The sequence below is a fragment of the Sciurus carolinensis genome, chromosome 6 (assembly GCF_902686445.1).
Source record: "Sciurus carolinensis chromosome 6, mSciCar1.2, whole genome shotgun sequence".
Lineage (NCBI taxonomy): Eukaryota > Metazoa > Chordata > Mammalia > Rodentia > Sciuridae > Sciurus > Sciurus carolinensis.
In genome coordinates, this window is record NC_062218.1 from 66184948 (window position 1) to 66207304 (window position 22357).

At 35.1% G+C, this 22357-nt stretch overlaps 1 protein-coding gene across 2 annotated transcripts in view; it reads left to right on the forward strand.

Annotated features, from left to right (window-relative positions):
• Positions 1–22357, forward strand: part of Msh3 (mutS homolog 3) — a 215115-nt gene that overhangs the window by 1710 nt on the left and 191048 nt on the right. For both annotated transcript variants that reach the window (XM_047555516.1, XM_047555515.1), the window contains exons 2-7: positions 12–123; positions 11863–12083; positions 14950–15147; positions 15942–16058; positions 16449–16566; positions 21183–21328. In XM_047555516.1, the coding sequence (XP_047411472.1) occupies positions 12–123; positions 11863–12083; positions 14950–15147; positions 15942–16058; positions 16449–16566; positions 21183–21328 (912 nt within the window). The remainder of the gene's footprint in view (positions 1–11; positions 124–11862; positions 12084–14949; positions 15148–15941; positions 16059–16448; positions 16567–21182; positions 21329–22357) is intronic.

Here is a 22357-nt window from a genome sequence, read left to right on the forward strand (position 1 = left end):
TCCTCATGTAGCCTGCAGAAATTAACAGAGGAAAAAAAAGACCACTGGAGAAAGATGGGCCTGTTAAAAAGAAAGCAAAGAAAGTCCAAGAAAAGGAAGAAAGAAGTGACTTGGTAATGTCTGGTGAGTCTGGGCAATGATTCTTCTCAGCAATCATAGCTCTGATATTCTTGGATTCTCTGGAGGGCAGAGGAAGCTCTTGGAGATTTGAACCTTTTTTCTTTTTGGACAAGGATCACTACTGTGCCTGAGTTTGTGGTAGTATCTATAGGAGGTAAGGGGGACTGTGGAGGAACTGGAGTTCGGCAGTTTGGTTATCATTCTCCCAACTTTCTCTTTTTTTTTCACTCTAGGCATTTTTGTCATAGTTTTATAAATGAAATATTCTTGTTATAAAAATTTCAAACAGTACAGAAATTTGGATAGTAGACAGTGAAAGACCTTCCCTTTCAGTAAGACCCACTGCTCATTATTTGGGCTATGTGTGTTCTCCCAGATTTTTCTGTTTCTACACACACATGTATGTGTACAACATAGACCCACAAATTAGTTAATTGGTAATAATTATCATAGTTTACAGATTGTATTATACTGTGTATACTAATTTGCAACTATCTTTTTCCACGTAATAGAACGTTTTGAACAATGTTCAGTATCAGGGCAATGTAGATCTACCCTCTTCTATTTTTGCACAGAACTGTCCTTTCTTTATGTGAAAAAGCACTGAATAAGAATAGCATTGCTTGGGGCCAGGGTTGTAGCTTAGTGGGAGAGCACTTGTCTGTCATGTGTGAGGCATTGGGTTTGATCCCTGGAACCACAGATAAGTAAATAAGGGTTTTGTGCTCATCTACAACTAAAAATATTAAAAACAAAACAAAACAGCACTGTTGAGCTTCTGGACTTCCAGAGATGATTTTGGGTATAGATGGTTGAGCAGATTTTCTCTAGTTTTTGACTCCAGAGAATATGTGATAAGAAGAGATTGGAAATCCATCTTTATTATTCCCAGGAAATAAAAACAAAACAAAACAAAAGTTCCAATTCAGTGAAGATAACTATCCACTCCTCTAGAGATAAATAAGTGAGATGCTTATTTTTCCATATAAATGGTAAATCTTGCATATAGGGCCAACATGAATAAGAATTAATTACAAAAACAGAGATGCATGACTAAGGAGAAAAGTAATCTGATAATTCCACACTCCTCTTCATTTCTGGAGGGGCCTTGAAGGATGCATGACTTGACAGAATTGCCACTGGTTAATATTGCATTTTCTGGGGCTCTTTGCCCTTTTTCTTTTTGCTTCATTGCTCTGTATAGACTTGATTTGTTTAGTTTTTCAGAGTACATTCTATCAGCAGTGAGTGCTCTTTTTTCAAAACCTGTTTTTTTCTAGAGCTTTTTTTTAGCTCATTTATTCTTCCCTAGAACCTTATTTTTTTCCATTTGTAGAGGAAAAGGTAGGTGACAGGTGAGGAGAATTGAGGGCCGCCATAGTTAAGAGGCTTAACTGGGGCCACACAGCACAGTTGAGACTGAAAGTTGTTGAAATTAGAATGCTTTGAAATAGGACATTTGTCACTTGTTAAAATTGGCACTCAGAAGGTGGCTATCTGTTCTGTCCCAGGATTTTCTTCTTTTTTTAATAATCATCAAAAAATACAGTTTTTATACCATACAGTTCACCAATTAGTGTATATAGTTAGTGACTTTTAAGTTGTTCCCAGATTTGTGCAAGCATTATCACAATCAATTTTAGGGGCTCAGGATGTGGCTTGCATAAGGCCCTGGGCAGGGTGGGGGGAGTCAATTTTAGAACATTTTCATCATCCCAAAAAGAAGACATATATTCATTAACAGCTACCTTCTTTTCCCTGCAACACTCCCCAGCCCTTGGCAACTACCGTTCTACCCTCTGCCTATAGATTTGTCTATTGAAATCATTTCATATAAATGGAATATGTCACATAATAGGTGACTTTTGATATCTGGTTTCTTTTATTTAGTGTCATATTTTCATAGTTTATCTGTTTTGTAGCATAGATCAGGACTTCATTCCTTGTTTTTAAATAATTCATTTTTTTTAAGTTGTAAGAAAACATAAAATTTACCATCAACCGTTTGTAAGTGTGCAGTTCACTGCTATTTAGTACATTTATAGTGTTCTGTCATCCACACTATTCATCTCCAGAATGCTTCTTTCATTTTGTATTTCTAAAACTTCACCCCTCAACAGTAACTCCTCATTCCCCCACCCCCAGTTCTGGCAGCTACCATTCTGCAGCAGCCTGGGCAGCATCAAGAATCTCTAGTAGGGGCAACTGGAGATGGAGAAAAACACAGAGACAAAGAAAAGAGAGAACTTTTTTTTTTTTGCGGTGCTGGGAATTGAATCCAGGGCCCTTTGCTTGCAAGGCAAGCACTCTACCAACTGAGCTATCGCTCCAGCCCAGAGACATTTTTAAGCAAAGCCGGGGCCAGGTGGGACACTGCCTTCTGATGGAGGAACAGTGACCCCGAACTAGCTCCACAAGTTTATTATATAGGGTCTCATAATCTGGAAGTTCAACTATAGGGACATTGTAAATTGTTCAAGGCTTGTGAGTTATCAAGAGGCTTCTTTGCACTAAAAAGTTACAGAGCTAGAAACATTTTTGTGTCTCTCCTGCTGCACCCAGGAAGCCCATTGTACTGGAATGTCTGATAACTCTTAGTATCAGAGCCGAGTGTCAAGGCTTTTCACATTCTTGCCATTTGGCAAGGAACATATCCCAGGCTGAACTTTTGTTGATGCTGTAGGATCAGCCTATGACCAGGGGCTCATCCACAACACACCATTCTGCTTTCTGCCTCTATAATTTCGACTGCTCTAAACTACATTCATGCCTTTTTATTTCTAGGTAGTATGCCATTATGTACGTCTACCTCATTTCTTTTTATTTTTTTATTTGTTCTTTATAGATATTCATGACAGTAGAGTGTATTTTGACATACATACATGGAGTATAACTTCCCATTCTTGTGATTTTACATGATGTAGAGTTATACTGGTCGTGTATTCATATACGAACATAAGAAAGTTACGTCCGATTTATTCTCCTGTCTCCTATTTCTATCCCTAATCCCTTCCCTTCATTCCCCTTTGTTTAATCTAATGAACTTCTATTTGCTGCACCACCCCCACCATTGTGTGTTAGCATCCACATATCAGAGAACATTTGGCCTTGCTTTTTTGGGATTGACTCATTTCAGTTAGCATGATAGTCTCCAACTCTATCCATTTATCAGCAAATGCCATAATTTCATTCTTTTTTATGGCTAATATTCCATTGTCTATGTATACCATATTTTCTTTATCCATTCATTTGTTGAAGGGCATCTAGGTTGGTTCCATAGCTTAGCTATTGTGAATAAAGCTGCTTATAAACATTAATGTGACCTTAGAACTATAGTATGCTGATTTTAAGTCCTTGGATATAAGCCGAGGTGTGTGATAACTGGGTCAAATGGTGGTTCCATTCCAAGTTTTCTGAGGAATCGCCATACTGCTTTCCAAAGTGATTATACCAATTTACAGTCCCACCAGCAAAGTATGAGTGTACTTTTTCCCTCACATCCTTGCCAACATTTATTGTTGCTTGTATTCTTGATAATTGTCATTCTGACTGGAGTGAGAAGAAATATCAATGTAGTTTTTTTTTTTTTTTTTTTTTTTTTTGTGGTACTGGGGATTGAACTCAGGGCCTTGTGCTTGCAAGGCAAGCACTCTACCAACTGAGCTATATCCCCAGCCCTCAATGTAGTTTTAATTTGTGTTTCTCTAATTGCTAGGGACTTTGAACATTTTTTCATATCCCCTTTATTTCTTTTTTTTTTAATTTATCTTTTAATTATTTACAGACTGCATTTTGATTCATTGTACACAAATGGGGTACATCATTTCGTTTCTGTGGTTGTACACAATGTAGAGTCATACAATTCATGTAATCATACATGTACATAGGATAATGATGTCTGTCTCATTCCACTATTTTTCATACCTGCCTCCCTCTCATTTCCTTCTACATAATCTAAAGTTCCCCCATTCTTCTCTCGATCCCCCCCCCACATTATCTATCATTCTCCACTTATCAGGGAAAACATTTGGCCTTTGTCTTTTGTGATTGGCTTATTTTACTTAGCATGATATTCTCCAGTTCCATCCATTTATTTGCAAGTGCCATAATATTATTATTATTTATTTATTTATTTAATTTATTTTTTTATTATCATTTATGACTGAGTAATATCCCATTGTGTATATATACCAGAGTTTCTTTATCCATTCATCTGTTGAAGGGCATCTAGCTATTGTGAACTGAGCTGCTGTAAACATTGATGTGGCTGTATTACTGTAGTATGCTGGTTTTAAGTCCTTTGAGTATAAACTGAGGAGTGGGATAACTGGGTCAAAAGGTGGGTCCTTTCCAAGTTTTCTGAGGATTCTCCACAGTGCTTTCCAGAGTGGCTGCACCAATTTGCAACTCCACCAGCAATGTAGAAGTGTGCTTTCTCCCCCACATCCACGCCAACATCTATTATTGTTTGTGTTCTTGATAATAGCCATTATAACTGAAGTAAGATGAAATCTTAGAGTTGTTTTAATTTGCATTTCTCTAATTACTAGACATGTTGAACACTTTTTTCATGTATTTATTAATTGCCTATATGTCTTCTTCTGTAAAGTGTCTGTCCAGTTCCTTGGCCCATTTATTAATTGGGTTTTTTGTATTTTTGGTGTATAGTTTTGTAAGTTCTTTATAAATTTTGGAGATAAGTGCTCTATCTGAAGTGCATGTGGAAAAGATTTCGTCCCACTCTGTAGGCTCTTTCTTCACATTCTTGATTGTATCCTTTGCTGAAAAAAAGCTTTTTAGTTTGAGTCCATCCCATTTATTGATTCTTGCTTTGATTTCTTGTGCTTTGGGAGTCTGTTGAGGAATTCTGATCCTAAGCCAACATGATGAAGATTCAGGCTTACTTTGTCTTCTATTAGGTGCGGGGTCTCTGGGCTAATTCCTATGTCCTTGATCGTCCTGAATTGAGTTTTGTGCAGGGTGAGAGATAGAGGTTTAATTTCATTTTACTGCATATGGATTTTCAGTTTTACCAGCACCATTTGTTGAACAGGCTATCTTTTCTCCATCGTATATATTTGGCTCCTTTGTCTAGTAAGAGGTGACTCTATTTATGTGGTTTTGTCTCTGTGTCTTCTATTCTATACCATTGGTCTGCTTGTCTATTTTGGTGCCAATACCTTGCTGTTTTTTTTACTTACTATTGCTCTATAGTGTAGTTTAATGTCTGGTATTGTGATACCTCCTGTTTCACTTTTTCTACTCAGGATTGTTTTGCCTATTCGAGGTCTCTTGTTCTTCCAGATGAAGTTCATGATTGCTTTCTCTATTTTTATGTGAAATGTCATTGGATTTTAATTGGAATTGCATTGAATATGTACAGCACCTTTGGTAGAATGGCCATTTTGACGATGTTAATTCTGCCTATCCATGAACATGGGAGATCTCTCCATCTTCTAAGGTCTTCTTCAATTTCTTTCTTTAATGTTCTGTAGTTTTCATTGTAGAGGTCTTTTACCTCATTTGTAAGATTAACTCCCAAGTGTTTTTTTTTTTTTTTTTTTTTTTTTTTTGAGGCTACTGTGAATGGAATGGTTTTCCTAATTTCTCTTTCAGAGGATTCATCACTTATGAATAGAAATGCATTAGATTTACATGTATTGATTTCATATCCTGCTACTTTGCCTAATTAATTTATTAGTTCTAGAAGTTTTCTAGTGGAGTTTTTGGATCTTCTAAATATAGGATCATATCATCAGTAAATAATGACAGCTTTAGTTCTTCTTTTCCTATTTGTATCCCTTTAATATCTTTGGTCTGTCTAATTGCTCTGGCAAGTGTTTCAAGGACTGTATTGAATAGAAGTGGTGAAAGAGGACATCCCTGTCTCGTTCCAGTTTTTAGAGGGAATGCTTTCAATTTTTCTTCATTAAGAATGATACTGGCCATGGGCTTAGTATAGATAGCCTTTACAATGTTGAGGTATGTTCCTACTATTCCTATTTTTTCTCGTGTTTTACGCATGAAGGTGTGCTGTATTTAATCAAATGCTTTCTCAGCATCTATTGAAATAATCATGTCATTCTTAACTTTAAGCCTATTGATGTGATGAATTACATTTATTGATATTCAGATGTTGAACCAACCTTGCATCCCTGGGATAAATCCCACTTGATCATGGTGCACTATCTTTTTAATATATTTTTGTATGTGATTTGCCTGTATTTTGTTAAGGATTTTGCATCTATATTCATCAGGGATATTGGTCTAAAGTTTTCTTTCTTTGATGTGTCTTTGTCTGGTTTTGGTATCAGAGTGATACTAGCCTCATAGAATGAATTTGGAAGGATTCTCTCCTTTTCTATTTCCTGGAATATTTTGAGGAGTATTGGTATCAGTTCTTCTTAAAGGTCTTGTAGAATTTGACTGAGAATCCATCTGGTCCTGTGATTGCTTCTTCTATATCGGTGCTTGAAATTGATCTGTTTAGATTGTGTACATCTTCCTAATTCAGTTTGGGAGTATCATATGTCTCTAAAAATTTGTCAATGTATTCAATATTTTCTGTTTTGTTGGGGTATAGATTTTCAAAGTGGCTTCTAATTGTGTATTTCAATGGTGTCTGTTGTGATCTTTCCATTTTCATCATGAATTTTAGTAATTTGAGTTTTCTCTTTCCCTCTCTTCGTTAGTTTTATCAATTTTGTTTACTTTTACAAAGAACCAACTTTTTGTTTTGTCAATTTTTTGAATTGTTTCTCTTGTTTCAGTTTCATTGATTTCAGCTCTGATTTTAATTATTTCCTATCTTCTACTATTTTTGGTGTTGATCTGTTTTTCTTTTTATAGGGCTTTGAGATGTAATGTTAGGTCATTTAGTTGTTGACTTTTTATTTTTTTAATGTATGAGCTCAATGCAGTGAACTTTCCTCTTAGTTCTGCTTTCAGAGTGTCCCAGAGTATCATTGTTCTCATTTACCTCTGAGAATTTTTTTATTTCTTCCCTGATATCTTCTGTTATCATCGCATCATTTAATAGCATATTATTTAGTCTCCAGATGTATGAGTAGTTTTTGTTTGTTTTATCATTCATTTCTAATTGCATTCCATTATGGTCTGATAGGATGCAGGGTAGGATCTCTATTTTTTTGTGTTTACTAATGGCTTCTTTGTGACATAGCATATGGTGTGTTTTGGAGAAGGATCCATGAGCTGCTGAGAAGAAAGTATATTTGCTTGATGATGGATGAAACACTCTGTAAATATCCATTAAATCTATATCACTGATTGTATTATTTAGTTCTATAGTTTCTTTGTTCAGTTTTTGTTTAGAGGATCTATCCAGTGGTGAGAGTGGTGTGTTAAAAGTCCCCCACTATTAATGTGTTTTGGTCTATTTGATTCTTAAAATTGAGAAGGGTTTGTTTGATATACGTAGATGCCCCATTGTTTGGTGCATAAATATTTAAAATTGTTATATCTTGCTGTTTTATGCTTCCCTTATCTTTATCCCTTCTGACTAAGTTAGGTTTGAAGTTCACTTTATCTGATATGAGGATGGAAATCCCTGCTTTTTTACTGGGATAAAAAAGTCTGTGGATGTCTTTTTCTATGAGATGAGTCTCTTGAAAGCAGCATATTGTTGGGTCTTTATTTTTAATCCAATCTGCCAGTCTGTGTCTTTTGATTTGGGTTTTTATTGCGATATGATTCGTATCCCTGGTCATTTTGGCTCGTTTTTGGTTTTTGACTTGACTTGGTTTCTCCTTTGATTGGCTTTTCCTTTAGGGTAGTTCCCCCCTATGCTGACTTGTATTGTTGCTTTTCACTTCCTCCTCACGAAATATTTTGCTGAGAATGTCCTGTCGGGTAGGCTTTCTATTTGTAAATTCTTTTAACTTTTGTTTATCGTGGAAAGATTTTATTTCATTGTCAAATCTGAAGGTTAGTTTTGCTGGGTATAGGATTCTTGGTTGGCATTCATGTTCTTTCAGAGCTTGAAATACATTGTTCCAGGCCCTTCTTGCTTTTAGAGTCTGGGCTGAGAAATCTGCTGATATCTGTATTGGTTTCCCCTTATATGTAATCTGACGCTTTTCTCTCGCAGTCTTTAAAATCCTGTCTTTATTTTCCATGTGAGGTATTTTCGTTATAATGTGTGTTGGTGTGGATCTGTTGTAATTTTGTGCACTTGGTGTTCTGTGAGCCTCTTTTATTTGATTTTCCATTTCATTTTTCAGGTTTGGGAAATTTTTTTATATTATTTTGTTGAACAGGTTGTTCATGCCTTTGGTTTGTTTCTCTGTGCCTTCCTCTATCCCAATAATTCTTAAATTCAGTCCTTTCATGATATCCCATAATTCTTGGAGGTTCCGTTCATGACTTCTTAACATCTCTTCAGTTTGTTCAACTTTATTTTCAAGATTAAATATTTTGTCTTGTTTGAGATTCTGTCTTCCACAAGATCTATTCTGTTGGTGATGCTTTCTATTGAGTTTTTAATTTGGTTTATCGTTTCTTTCATTTCAAGTATTTCTGTTTTTTTTTTTTTTTTTTTTTTTTGGCAGAATCTCTCTCTCTTTATTGATGTGTTCCTTTGCTTCTTACATTTGCTCTTTTAACTATCTAATGGAATGGTCAAGCATTGCCTGCATTTGCTCTCTTATCTTGTCTTTTGCTTCATGGATCATTTTAATTATGCAGATTCTAAATTCTTTTTCTGTCATTTCTAGTACCATGCTGTCATTGGATTCTATCATAATAGCATCTTGGTTTGTTAGGGACACCTTCTTCCCCTGTTTTTTCATATTGTTTCTGTATATTCTCCTCTAGCAGTGAAAATCAGAGATATTGGAGTTCCCCCACTGCAGGCTTACTATGACCCTGCAGTTTTCCACTACCTCTCCTGTGAAGGGAAGATCAATACCAGTAGCACCCAATACAGAGAAAATGCAGCTGAACCAGATAGCCCCTATAAAGACTTTAACATTATTGTAATGAACAGGATGAGTTCGATTACTATTTACAGTATTTCTAGTTGTGAACAAGAGGCTGGGGAAGGGTGCAGGATGTAAGAAAGTAAATAGAGGTACCCGTCAAAGAGCCTCCTGTCTCCTGTACGTGTCTCAGGAAGGGAGCCACCCTTCCAGTGACAATGACCACGCCCTTAGGAATAATTCAAAATGCCTACACCAGCCTCCAAAGAAGCTGGGGAGCCCCAGTGAGTGTGTGCTGAGTCAGCATGGAGGTAGGCACAGTGTCCCTCAGCAGTAGCAGGGAATGCGGGCAGGCTCAGCTACCAGCCTCATCCTCTGTGTCTGGGCAGACTGGGGGGCTCAGCGCTGGTGTTGTGACCTCGTTGTTGGCAGGTGGGCAGGCTCAGCAAAGGCATCCAACCTTGGTGTTCCACTTTATTTCTTAACTTCAAGTTACAAGGATTTTTATGGTGGTGGAGATTGAACTGAGGGCCTCATGCATGTTAAATCTCATTCTCTACCACTAAGGTACATACCTAGTTCCTACAATTTATTTTTTTATTGTTTTTTAAAAAATCTGTGATCCACAGAAGAATGAAAACATTCTTTTGAAAAGTGACTTTAGTATATGTATTTTGAAAATCATGGAAATAATCATAAGGTAATATGTACCTTGGAAAATATACTAAAAAATATACTTTTAGAATAAGAGAAATCATACTAAATAAGGTAAAATATGTATTAAAAAATTCATGTATTTAAAACAAAGAGAATGACCATGTTCCTTCAAGGATTTTTGATCTTTAGCATGTGACTTCAGGGTTTTTTTTTTTTGTTTATTTGATTTTTCATTTGTTTGTTTTTGTTTTGATTATAGAGGACCAATTTTCCTGTCCATTTTCCTCCAGTTAGAATTTTCTCTTTATTATAGATTTCTACACGTTTGAGTTTGTTGGACCTTAGGCTAGTTTGAATTGGTTTTTATCCTGTTCATTTAAAGCTTCTTGGGTCTGTGGGTTTACAGCTCTCATCAAATTTGGAAAGCTCTTTTATCCATTGTTTTCTCAACTCTTTTTTCTGTTTTCTTCCTCTTTCTTCTCCTTCTCAGAGTTTATTTCAGGGATGTTGAACTACTTGACATTGTTCCTCAAATCCCTGAAGCTTTGTTTTTCAAGTCTTATTTCTACTCATTTTGGATAGATTCTACTGCTGTACTTTCAAATTCAGTGATCTTTCCTTCTGCAGCATCTAATCTGCTGAAAGCTCATTCAGTGAAATGTTCGTTTCAGATATTTTAGATGTTATCTCCAAAATTCCTTCTGTTCTTTTTAAAAATCTTCCATTTCTTTGTGTGAACTTTATCTCAATAAAACTGTCAACAGAAAAAAAGTATTCCTTTTACCCCTCTGTTTTGCTCATGTTTTCCTTTACATTTTGATCATGTGGAGCATATTTATAAAACGTGTCTGTGTATTAATTCCATCATCTCTTTCCTCTCTGGATCTGCATCCCTGGACTGATTTTTCATACTCTTTGCATGTCCAGCAATTGATTGGATCTTGAATGTTTTGAATTTATTTCCTACTGGATTTTGTATTTCTTTAAAGAGTGTCAGACTTTATTTGGAATCAGTTAAATTCCTCATGGGTCAATTTGATAGTTTAGGATTGTTTTTAAATTTTGGCAGAGAATGTCCAGCACTTGGTGAGCCTGTTCCTAAAGCTTCACTTATCTTGAGTTGGAAGGGTTGCAGAGTAACAGCAGCATACCATACTGAAATATTTCCACTTGAAGAATAAGTACAATTTTGATATGTCAAAAGTATAGCATGGGCAAAGCTCAGAAGCAGGAAAGCAGGTGTCTAAGTGGTGTTATTGAATTTCCTTGGTAAACCCCTGATGTTGTTATCTTAGTTCTTTCCCCTTGTTCTGGTCAGATTCTTCAGTTAGGAATCTCCTAGCTTCCTGGGTTCTGGAGATACTGGGGGTCTCAGCATACAATTTACATTCCCATCACCCTTCTGAATTGGTACCCGATTAGCTATGCCTGTTTTGCCTTTCCAGAGATATCTACCATTTGCTGCTGAGGTGAGGAAATAATAGTTGTCTTTGAGCTTGGAGTGTGCGTGGGGGTGTTTAGAAACCAAATTTCTTTGAGCTAATGCCCATTATTTTAGACCCTCCCTTATTCCACTTCCAGAGTTAGTGCTGCCCTAATTCCCAAGTCTCCTGATCATTTTTTTGTTGCAAATGGGATCGGTCTTTGGTTTTCTTAACTACTGACTTAGAATTTAGCTGAATTGGTGAGTGCTTATCCATTTTCCCTTCTAGCTTCAGAGATTTCATTTGCAATTGTTGCCTCTCCTCTCCTGTCTGTCCTTAAATCTGAAAACAAACAAACCAACAAATAAAAACCAGAAGCAAATCTCCAATGTAGGTTTCCTTTCTTTCTTTCTCTCTATTTTTGTAGTGCTGAGATTGAACCCAGGGCTTTGCACATGAGCATAAGAAGCCAGAGCTCTACCACTGATTTGTAGCCCCTGCTCACTACTGTAGTTTTTTAATGGGGTTACATCAGTGAGTGAAATCAGGTGTATGCTTTAATATGCCACCTTTATCCCGAACTTATTGTTCTTTATTGCTTTATCACATTATAGTTAAGATCATCCATGGGAATCTCCCACTTTAGAAAATTCTGTGCTTATTATACGTTGACATAATGAGACCAAAATACTGTTGTTATGTTTTCTTCTCATTTGTTTCCCAAGAGCCAAAGAAATGTCTGAGGACCAGGACTGTCTTAAAGTCTCTGGAAAAATTGAAAGAATTCTGCTGTGATTCTGCTGTCCCTCAAAATAGAGTTCAGATAACACCTCTTCAAGAGAGGTTTGCAGTTCTACCAAAATGTACTGATTTTGAGGATATCAGTCTCCAGCGTGCAAAGAATGCAGTTTCTTCTGAAGATTATAAATCCGAAGTAAATCAGAAGGTATGTAATTGTTATATAGATGAATATCCAGTTACCCAGAACAGTAGGTTCTGAAATCCTTTAGGTACTCTGGGGTCTCTGAGGGCACTAGTTCCCAAACTTGACTGATTATCTGAGTTGGCTGGCAAATCTTTTGTTTCATAATCACCCCCATGCCCTTTGATACTCTAATTTACTATGTATTATGAGGGATGAATTGGTTTGTATTCAAACAAAACAAAAAACAATTAAAAGACTCCCAAATTACTTTGAGCCAATACCCTTTATTTTAGAACCTCCTTTATTCCCAGTCTGTGATTGTGATGTACTGCCTGGATTAGGAGCCATTGACTTAGGGGAATTTCTTTAATTGATAAATAACACACACATAATTTTCTTATAGTTCTCCTTATAGTTTTCATGATTTGCATGGAAAATCATGTTGAGCAATATACATATAGCTGTTTTGAGATTTCCAGTTGAAAGCGTGGCAGGTATTAAGTAAATGTAGAGATGAATCAAATGACTGTGTGTTTTTACTTCTGATTACTTTGTGACTTATTAATGGTTCTTGTCATTGTAAAATCCCGTCTGGAACCATCATTGAAATCTGTAATTAGATGAGTGGTTGATTTTCAACCTGAGCTTTAAATTAGAATCATCTGGAGATATTAAAAAAAACAAAAAACTGATATTCAGAACCTTCCATCAGAATCTTACTTAATTAGTCTTCATTGAGAATTGTGCATGGCGATTTTCTTAAAAGCTCTTATTTTAATGTGTGGACGTGATTGAAGATTATTGAATTAGAGAAATGGTTTTTGTATTTATATGTATTTCAAAAGAGGTTTGCAGTTCTACCAATATGTGTGTGTGTGTGTGTGTATATATATATATATATATATATATATATATATATATATATATTAAAATTTGAATGAAATGTACTTTTTCTTAGAAAAATGACGAGTACAACAGAATTTTGCTTACTGTTTCCCTTCCCACAAAGTTCAGATCTATAGACTCCTGTCTCAAATAGGCTAATATTGGTTAACTTTCTTATCTTAGGTCATCAGAAAAGGAAAGGATGTTTTCTTTTTTATTATCTTTTAATACTGAGAAGCAGTTCACCTGGGTATAGGGTGATCATTACAGACAGAAGTCATAAAATCTGTCTATTAAATTTCACTTTATTAAATGGAACATTTACCCTGGGGCCTCAGTAGAACCTATCTATATTGCTTTATACATAAAATGACTAACTTGATTTTTCTGTTAAATTAGAAATAACCAGATAAAAGGGTTACCTTGAAGCTATATAAGGATATTATTACAAGCAATAAGGTATTTGATAGCTTGAAAAGACACAGGTGAATGGTAAAAATCTTGTCAAATGAACCTAAATGCTCAGTGGTCTAGGCCATTAATGTAGGGTCAGCATGACTCTGGATAGTTTCTGAAATTTATTCTGATCACTCTGAATTGTCAAGACAAGGTTAAATTAAGTTCAACATTCTGCCTCTGGGAATATTAAAGAAATTATATCTGAGAAGTATTTCTGCCCAAATCATGTAAAAAACAAGTTGCTTAATAGTCAAGTATTCAGATTTACTTGTTAGTATCCCATATGGAGAGAACTGTTTTTTTTTTTTTTTTTTTTTTTTCCTGTAAGTCTATCGTATTCTATAAATGAATAAGATAAAAAAATGAGGGGAACTTTTTTCTAGGAAATATATTTTTCTAAGTGTTGATTAGCTTTTACAATATGTAGTATTACTGGAATTTATGTAAGAGTATAGAAACAAAATAGAAAATCCTTCAAAATGAAAAACAGTTGCATTCTCAGATGTTACAGTGAGCTGCATTTCTCTGACCATATGTCTCCATTCCTTGCCATCTTTGTATTGGGGATCTTTGCAAGTTTTCTAGGCTATGTTATTTAGATAAATTGAGTTGCTTTGGAAAGTTAATGTCTCTGTGCTGTCCCAGATAAGCTGAATTTTTTTTTTTTTTTTTTAACATTTGTCATCCGCAGAGTACATGTATCTGTTGATATGAGACTCCCTTTCCGGGCCGCTTCTTTTCTCTCTCTCTTTTCCTCTTCTGCTGCTCACTAGTTATCTAGGCCACATTTTTTATTCCAGGGGTAGTTGAGTAACTTTTTAGATGTTGACAATGACAGCATGACAACTTAGAAGTTGACTTATCTTATAAATTTGTCTCATTTTTCCATTTCTTAATCAAGTGTAATAATCAAGGAATTTTCTCTAAGCTGTAAGTTGGAAATAATTATGATTTTCTTTTTAATCACAGGAAGGTAAGGATAGTAGGAGTACTAATATTGAAAATGTAACCCCGGGGCTCTATTTTTTCCAAAACTTCTCTCACTATTTATTTACCAAAACAATGATGATTCTTTCTTGGAATAAAGATTTATAAAATATCCTATCTTTTTGAGCACGCTTGAAACATAAAGTGCAGCTTTAGACGTTGGCATGTTTGCTGAAAGTGTTTTTGCCTAAGATTTATGCCCATTGCATTTTTATTCATTGTACATCTAGGAATAAATAAGAAAAGAAATGTTAATTATAGATCCAATAACACTGAATTTGAAAAGTGTATAAAACATTCAAGTTGTTTAGATTTTCAGAACTTACTTAAATACTTACAGTTTTTATTTTTTTTTAGACTTATAATTTTTAAAAACTTTTATTTTGAAAAAAATTCAAACCTGTGATAACTTGCCTGAATACTACAGTGTGCCTTGGGAAACCTTTCACCTAGATTTACCTACTATTAGCTTTTTGCCAAATTTGCATTTTCTTTCTCTGAGAATTTAATATAATAGTTTATTCTTGTTAAACTATTTAAATCTTTTGGTTGCCAGGACGGTCAGTTTGGACTATCACGAAGGAGTCGTGAAAACTTACAGGAAACTTTTGATTCTAAACCATCTAATAAACGATCAAAAAGCATCTACACACCATTAGAGTTACAATATATAGAAGTGAAGCAGCAGCATAAAGATGCAATTTTGTGTGTGGAATGTGGATATAAGTATAGATTCTTTGGGGAAGATGCAGAGGTAAGTTGTCTTTTCAAACACTATTTCATGTTTTTCTTGTTCAGCTTTAGATATTTTTCAGTATTCTTGTTTCATTTCCTGACTTTGTGAAAAAGCTAATTTGATCAGTCACCCTTTTAAACATACTGTCATTTAAAACAAAACTCAAGTACAAGCAAAGTTGATGGAGCTAGACTTTTGGGGAAGAAGCGAGGAGTCTCTACTGGAATGTTATTGTTTATTTTCTATGGTGCTGGATCAGTACTTTTCATCATAGGTCTTTGATCCACTTTTTTAAAAAAAGCTGGTTCTTTGTTATACATAACATTAAGATTCATTTCTAGGTGGTTCTCTTCATGTCATTTCTTCAGCTTCCTCAGTCCAAGTGGACTCATTATTTATGCATACTCTATAGTATCTTCTAATTGTCAGTTACTTGCATAGAAAATTCTTATTGCTTCGGTCTCTTCCTTTTTATATTGAATAGTCCTTGTGTAGGGACAACTCACTACTTTTAGGTTTTGATACATCTAAGGACTTAGAAGAAGAGCTGTCATTTTTCAGAGTCATTTACAGACGTAGAGTTTGGCCCTGATATCAGGAGGTAGGAATGTGAAAAAATAGATGAGACCATGGACTTCTATATAGTCTTTCAGACTTTTTATTGATGTACCACACAGTTAGAGAAGTACAGTACACAAATCCTAAGTGTGTACCTTGATGGATTTTTAACAAAGTGAACAAATGCCATGTGGGAACTTGAAATAGAAATTTATTAACAGTCTCTCTCTGTTTTTTTTTTTTTTGATTCTTAGATTGCTGCCCGGGAACTGAATATTTATTGCCATTTAGATCACAACTTCATGACAGCAAGTATACCAACTCACAGATTATTTGTTCATGTACGCCGTCTTGTGGCCAAAGGATATAAGGTCAGCTTTGATTTTAACTTCCAGGGAGAAGGGAGGGGGATTCTCTCCCAGAGAGCAAAAATATGCCTTTAAAGTGATAGCAGGCTTTAATGAGTTTTAGAATTTGGCATTTGAAGAAATGAAACTGTTTCACAATTATTAACATATTTTGATTTTTTAAAACATATTGTTAGGTATTTACAGTAAAATTTTTAAAGACTCAAATAACAGGGTGTTTCTTAATGAATTGTCCATACTTGCCAGCTGTTCATGGTAGTTATATCTGGACGTTGTGAACTAATTCACTTATTTTAAATGTTTCAGAATTAACCTTTAAGCATTTTGAAATGAGTTTGTTAAATTGATTTTTTTGTCAGATTTGATATTAAATCTTTCTGTACTTTGTTGAAGGTGGGAGTTGTGAAGCAAACTGAAACTGCAGCATTGAAGGCCATTGGAGACAACAGAAGTTCAGTCTTTTCCCGGAAACTGACTGCTCTTTATACAAAATCCACACTCATTGGAGAAGATATCCTTTTTGAATAGGAATTTTTCTCTTAGGTGTTACAAATACTTTGTTTTAAGATGACATTTAAAAAAAAAGTCCTTTGAGTGGGAACTTTTTTTTTATGTAGTGCTAAGGATTGAACCCAGTGCCTCAGTGTGCTAGCCAAGTGCTCTGCCACTGAGCCACACCCTAGACCCAAGTGGGAGCCTTTTTGATGAGGTGAGGTGGTATGGTTACTTTAATCCTTGGATAGTGTGCTAACTGAAGAGGAAGGATTGGTAGTAGTTAGAAACAAACATTTTTCAAATGTCATAGTGAAAGATAAGTTCATCATATGCTTAGAGCAAGAAGAAGTGAACCTAATAAAAGATAATGTCAGGTTAGCAATTGATATGATATTACTTGTTCTCTTGAACCATTTGTGGGCAGGAGTTAGGTGTTTAGGGACTATACATTCCTCAGGATCTTCCTAAGGTTAGACCTAAAAAAATAATAACTTAGTAACTTCATGTGAAAGCAAAACTACAAAGTCAAATTAAAACATAGTTAAATGCTTATAAAATGTAATAGTAGGCCGTGTTCATTAATTGTTAACTTCATAAAGATTTTACTGCTTTTGAAAATGGATTGTAGGTAAAACTTTCTTTGTAGAAATCTTCAGTATGCACAATGATTGCTGCCAAATTTACAGATTTTCATAAATTTCTTGTTAATTGAAGCAAAGTAATTTCAACAGCAGAGTCATAAAATTCTGTTAAGTTTTTAAAGCCAAATAGTTGTATATAAAATAAGGTGAAAGTGCATTAAAAACGTTTACTGTAGATTGGGTTAGGTCTCTTATAATAAAATAATGTAGAGATAAAGGCAGCCTTTAATGATGTGCAAAAATATTTGTTATTGTTTATTACAAACCTGCATATTTAGAGGTCCATTTAGTTTCTACACAAATTATGAGGATTGTTTTGTCCCTTTAAGACCATAAATAGTAAATGACTATCATTCAGAATGGACTCCAAACCATTTGTATCCCTTTTGTTGTTCTAAGCTGATCAGGCTGTCAGAGTTTGAGTCTCTTACTTGAAGCCTATTCCTAGAAGAGTATCCTTCCTTGCTTCACTTTTGCTATTCTTTTGGATCTTTTTTTTTAAATAGTTTTTTTAAAAAAAAAATAGTGCATAATGAACATACAGAAAGACAGAATTTGCTGTGGTGTATTCATATATGTACATAGGAAAGTTTGGTCAGACTCATTCTACTGTTCTTCTCTTTTCCCATCTTTCTGTCTTCCCCCATCAATTCCCTTTCTCTACTCCACTGATCTCTGTTCTACTTTATGAGATTTCCTTTGCCCTTGCCACCCTCCTCTTATTTTTGGTCTAGTTTCCACATACATATAAGATAAAACATTGAACCTTTGACTTTCTGGGTTTAGCTTATTTCACTTGGCATAATGTTCTGCAGTTCCATCCATTTACCAACAAATGCTATAATATTATTCTTTATGGCTGAGTAAAACTCCATTGTGTATATATACCATATTTTCTTTATCCATTTTTCTGTTGGTGGGCACCTAGACTGGTTCCATAGCTTCACTACTGTCATTTGCACTGTTATGAACACTGATGTGGCTGCATTCCTATGGTATGCTGATTTTTGATCTTTCGGATATATACCAACAAGTGGGATAGCTAGATATTATGGTGGTTTTATTCCTAGTTTTTTGAGGAATCTCCATACTGCTTTCCAGGGTAGTTGTACTATTTTGAGTCCCACCAACAATGTGTGAATGTACCTTTTCCCTGCATTCTCACCAATACTTATTGTTATCTGTAGTCTCAAAATTGCTATTCTGACTGGAATAAATGAAATCTCATTGTAGTTTTAATTTGCATTTCCCTAATTGGTATAGATTTTGACCTTTTTTACATATATTTCTTGGCCATTTGTATTTTGTCTTTAGAGAAATGTCTGTTTAGTTCTTTTGCCCATTTATTAATAGGATTAATTGTTTTTTGGATGTTAAGTTCGTTGAGTTTTTTGTATGTTCTGGATATTAATCTCTACCAAGGAGCAAATGGCAAAGATGTTCTCCCATCCTGTAGTCTCTCTCTTCATACGCTTGTTTCCTTTGCTGTGTAGAAGCTTTCTAATTGGGTGTTATCCCTCTTACTGATTTTTGGTTTTATTTCTTGTGCTTTAGAAGTCTTGTTAAGTAAGTTGATGCCTGTGACTGTTTGTGGGAGGGTTGAGCCTATATTTTCTTAGCAATTGCAGTGTTTTCTGGTTTAATTCCTAGGTCTTTGATCCACTTTTTTTTTTTTTTTAAACTGGTTCTTTTTAGTTATACATAACATTAGGATTCATTTGGACATAATTATAAAAGCTTGAAATATAATTTCCTCTAATTCAGTCCCCAGTACTCCCCTGTTCTCTCCCCTCCTCCCAGACTCCTTCTACTGATCTTTCTGCTATTTACATATAGTTTTGTTTTTTAAATTAGCGCATAGTAGATATACATAATGGTGAGATTCACTGTGATATGTTCATATATGTACATAGCAAAGTTAGGTCAGATTCATTCCATTGTTCTTCCCTTCTCCTGTCCCATCTCCCTCCCCTCAATCCCTTTCCTTTACTCCACTGATCTATTTTCTTTGATCCACTTTGAATTGACTTTTGTGGAGGGTGAGAGATAGGGATCAAGTTTCATTCTTCTACCTGTGGGTATCCAGTTTTCCCAGCACTTTTGTTAAAATGGCCATCTTTTCTCTTTTTGGCACCTTCGTCAAGTATCATGGCTGTAAGTATGTGAGTTTGTCTCTGGACTCTTCTGTTTCATTAGTTTTCATGTCTGTTTTGGTGCCAATATCATATTAATTTTGTTACTGTAGCTCTGTAGTATAATTTGAGATCAGGTATTGTGATGTCTCCAGAATTGCTCTTTTTGTTCAGGATGTGGCCATTCTGGGTCTCTTATTCTTCCAAATGAATTTTTGAACTTTTTTTTTCTAGTTCTGTGAAGAATGTCATTGGTATTTTGGTGGGGATTGCATTGAATCTACATAATGCTTTGATAATATGGCCCTTTTGACAATATTCTGCCTATCCTAGAACATAGGAGGTCTTTCCGTCTTCTAAGGTCTTCTTCAATTTCTTTTTTCAGTGTTGTGTTGTTTTCATTGTATCGTGTTCTTGTATCTTGCTACTTTGCTAATTTTGTTTATAATCTCTAGAAGTCTTCTATTGGAGTTTTTTGGGTCTTCTGACATAGGATAATGTCATCAGCAGACAGAGATAATTTGACTTCTTTTTTTCCTATTTATATCCTTTAATTTCCTTCTCTTGCCTGAATGCTCTGACTTGAATTTTATAGACTCTGTTGAATAGGAGGGATGAGAGTGGACATCCTGGTCTTATTCCTGTTTTTAGAGAAAATGCTCTCAGTTTTTCTTTGTTCAGTATGACATTGACTTTACAATGTTGAGATCACTTCTTTTTGTCCGGGGTTTCTCTAGGTTTCCAACATGAATGGGTTTCTTTGGTACCAGGAATTGAACCCAGGAGTACTTAACCACTGAGCCATATCCTTAGCCCCTTTTTGTATTTTATTAGGTACAGGGTGTCACTGAATTGCTGAGGCTAAGTTGCTGAGACTGACTTTGTACTTGTAATCCTCCTGCCTCAGCCTCCTGAGCTGCTGGGATTATAGGTGTGTGCCACTGTGCCTGACTGGGTGCTGGGCTTTGTCCAATGTTTATTCTGTATCTATTGAGATAATCATGTGATTCTTGTCCTTAAAATCTATTTATGTGGTGAATTCATTTATTGATTTGTCTGCATTGAGCCAGCCTTGCATCCCTGATCATGGTGTACTATCTTTTTAATTTGTTTTTGAATGTAGTTTGCAATATTTTATTAAGAAATTTTGCACTGTGCTCATCAGGGATGTTGGTCTGTAAATTCTTTCCTTGATGTGTTTTTATCTGGTATCTGATTTGTCTTTATTTGGTATCAGGGCGATACTGGTTTCATAGAATAAATTTGACAGTGTTCTCTCCTTTCTCTTATCTCCTGATGCTCAAATTGGATGTATCCAGACCAGCTTTTTCCAGAATTAGCTTTTACCCCTTGAGAATTTGATTAATGGACTCATGTTGTGCACGCACACACACACATACACACACACACAAATGTGCACGCGTGTTTCTATCTCTGGTTTTTAAAAATGTCTTTAAAGATTATTTTCTGGGAGCGTTAGGCATTTTAAAGGAAAATATTAGTTTATACTTAGTATATTTATGCTTTGACTTGTAGGATCAAGCATTTTAGAATTAAGAATTCAAGTCTCAGCATCATCCAATTAAAAGTGGTTAATATTTGGGCGTCCATAACATCTGATGTGTTCTCCTTGGGCTTTTGGAAGTGAGAAACTAATAGTTACCTGTCCTCAAGAACCTTAATTTCAGAGAAGAGAAGACATGCAGCTATGCTCATGGTAAATCAGAAGAATGTGCTGCATGGAAGATTTTTGCATAGAGCAAAAGTACTCAGAAAATGAACCATTATTTTAATGGAGAAAAGTTAACATTAAATATTAGTGGTACTTAAATGCATTATTTTTCTTTAATCACTATTACATGTGAATCCTCTAATCAAGCTGGATGATTCTGTAAATGTTGATGAGATCCTGACTGATACTTCTGCCAGCTACCTTCTTTGTATCTATGAAAACAAGGAAAACATTAAGGACAAAAAAATGGGGAACATTTTCTTTGGCATTGTTGTAAGTACTTTGTAGGTGACAAGGAATGATAGATGTTCATGGTATCTCTAAACATGAGTCATCATGAATGGTTTATATTGAGGATATCTGATGAACTGTGCCTTGAAGTAAACTGGGAAGTATTTTCCTCATTAGATTATATATTAGATCACTAGTTACAGTTTTCTACTATAACTACTCAGCACTCTGCTATGGAAAGATCCAGATAGTTTTGGTGCATGTGCTCCAGGATTTTATGGTTGAAGGTAAATGGAATGATAGGCATAAATGTGGACAGTGCATACAAAGAAGAATAAAACATGAAGCCAATCACATGCATGGGTAACAAGGGTTTTCTGGATTTCTTCTAGGGGCTTGAAATTAAACTTGAATGATTCTGTAACATCCTATCTAGATTTGGAAAAAGGGATAGAAGTGATATTTGACCAATATAAAACACCAGACTAAGTGTTAGGAATATTTATACCCAGCGTTTCAGATAAATATAGCTCATGAATCATTGTTTTCTTGGACTTGCCTTCTGGCAGTTTATGAATACATTTGCTCATTTACAGACCTACCTGGACCATGCTCAAAATCTTAGACTTTTTAAGTCCTTTCACAATTATTAAATACCCTTGGTCTGTTGTACATTAAGTAAAAGCAGGACTTATGGCCTGAATAATAACTTTTCTTTGCTTTTTTTTAACTTCTACAGTCAGTGACGATATTAATAAATTCTTAAAACCTGAATGTCTCCAATGTGACTTTTTAAAAATATATTTTAAAAATTATCAGTGGACCTTTATTTAATTTATTTATTTATATGTGATGCTGAGAATCAAACCCAGTGCCTCACACATGCTAGGCAAGTGCTTTTACCACTGAGCTACAACCCCAGCACCCTCCAATGTGACTTTTAATACCTTATTCTGTGTTACTCTGTGTTAACTTGGCATTTGCTTAACCAATAAGCTCTTCTCTCAGGGAGTTAGCATTACTGTGGGGATTAGATGACTGTAAATGATTTTTTTTTCTTCCTTGAGAAGC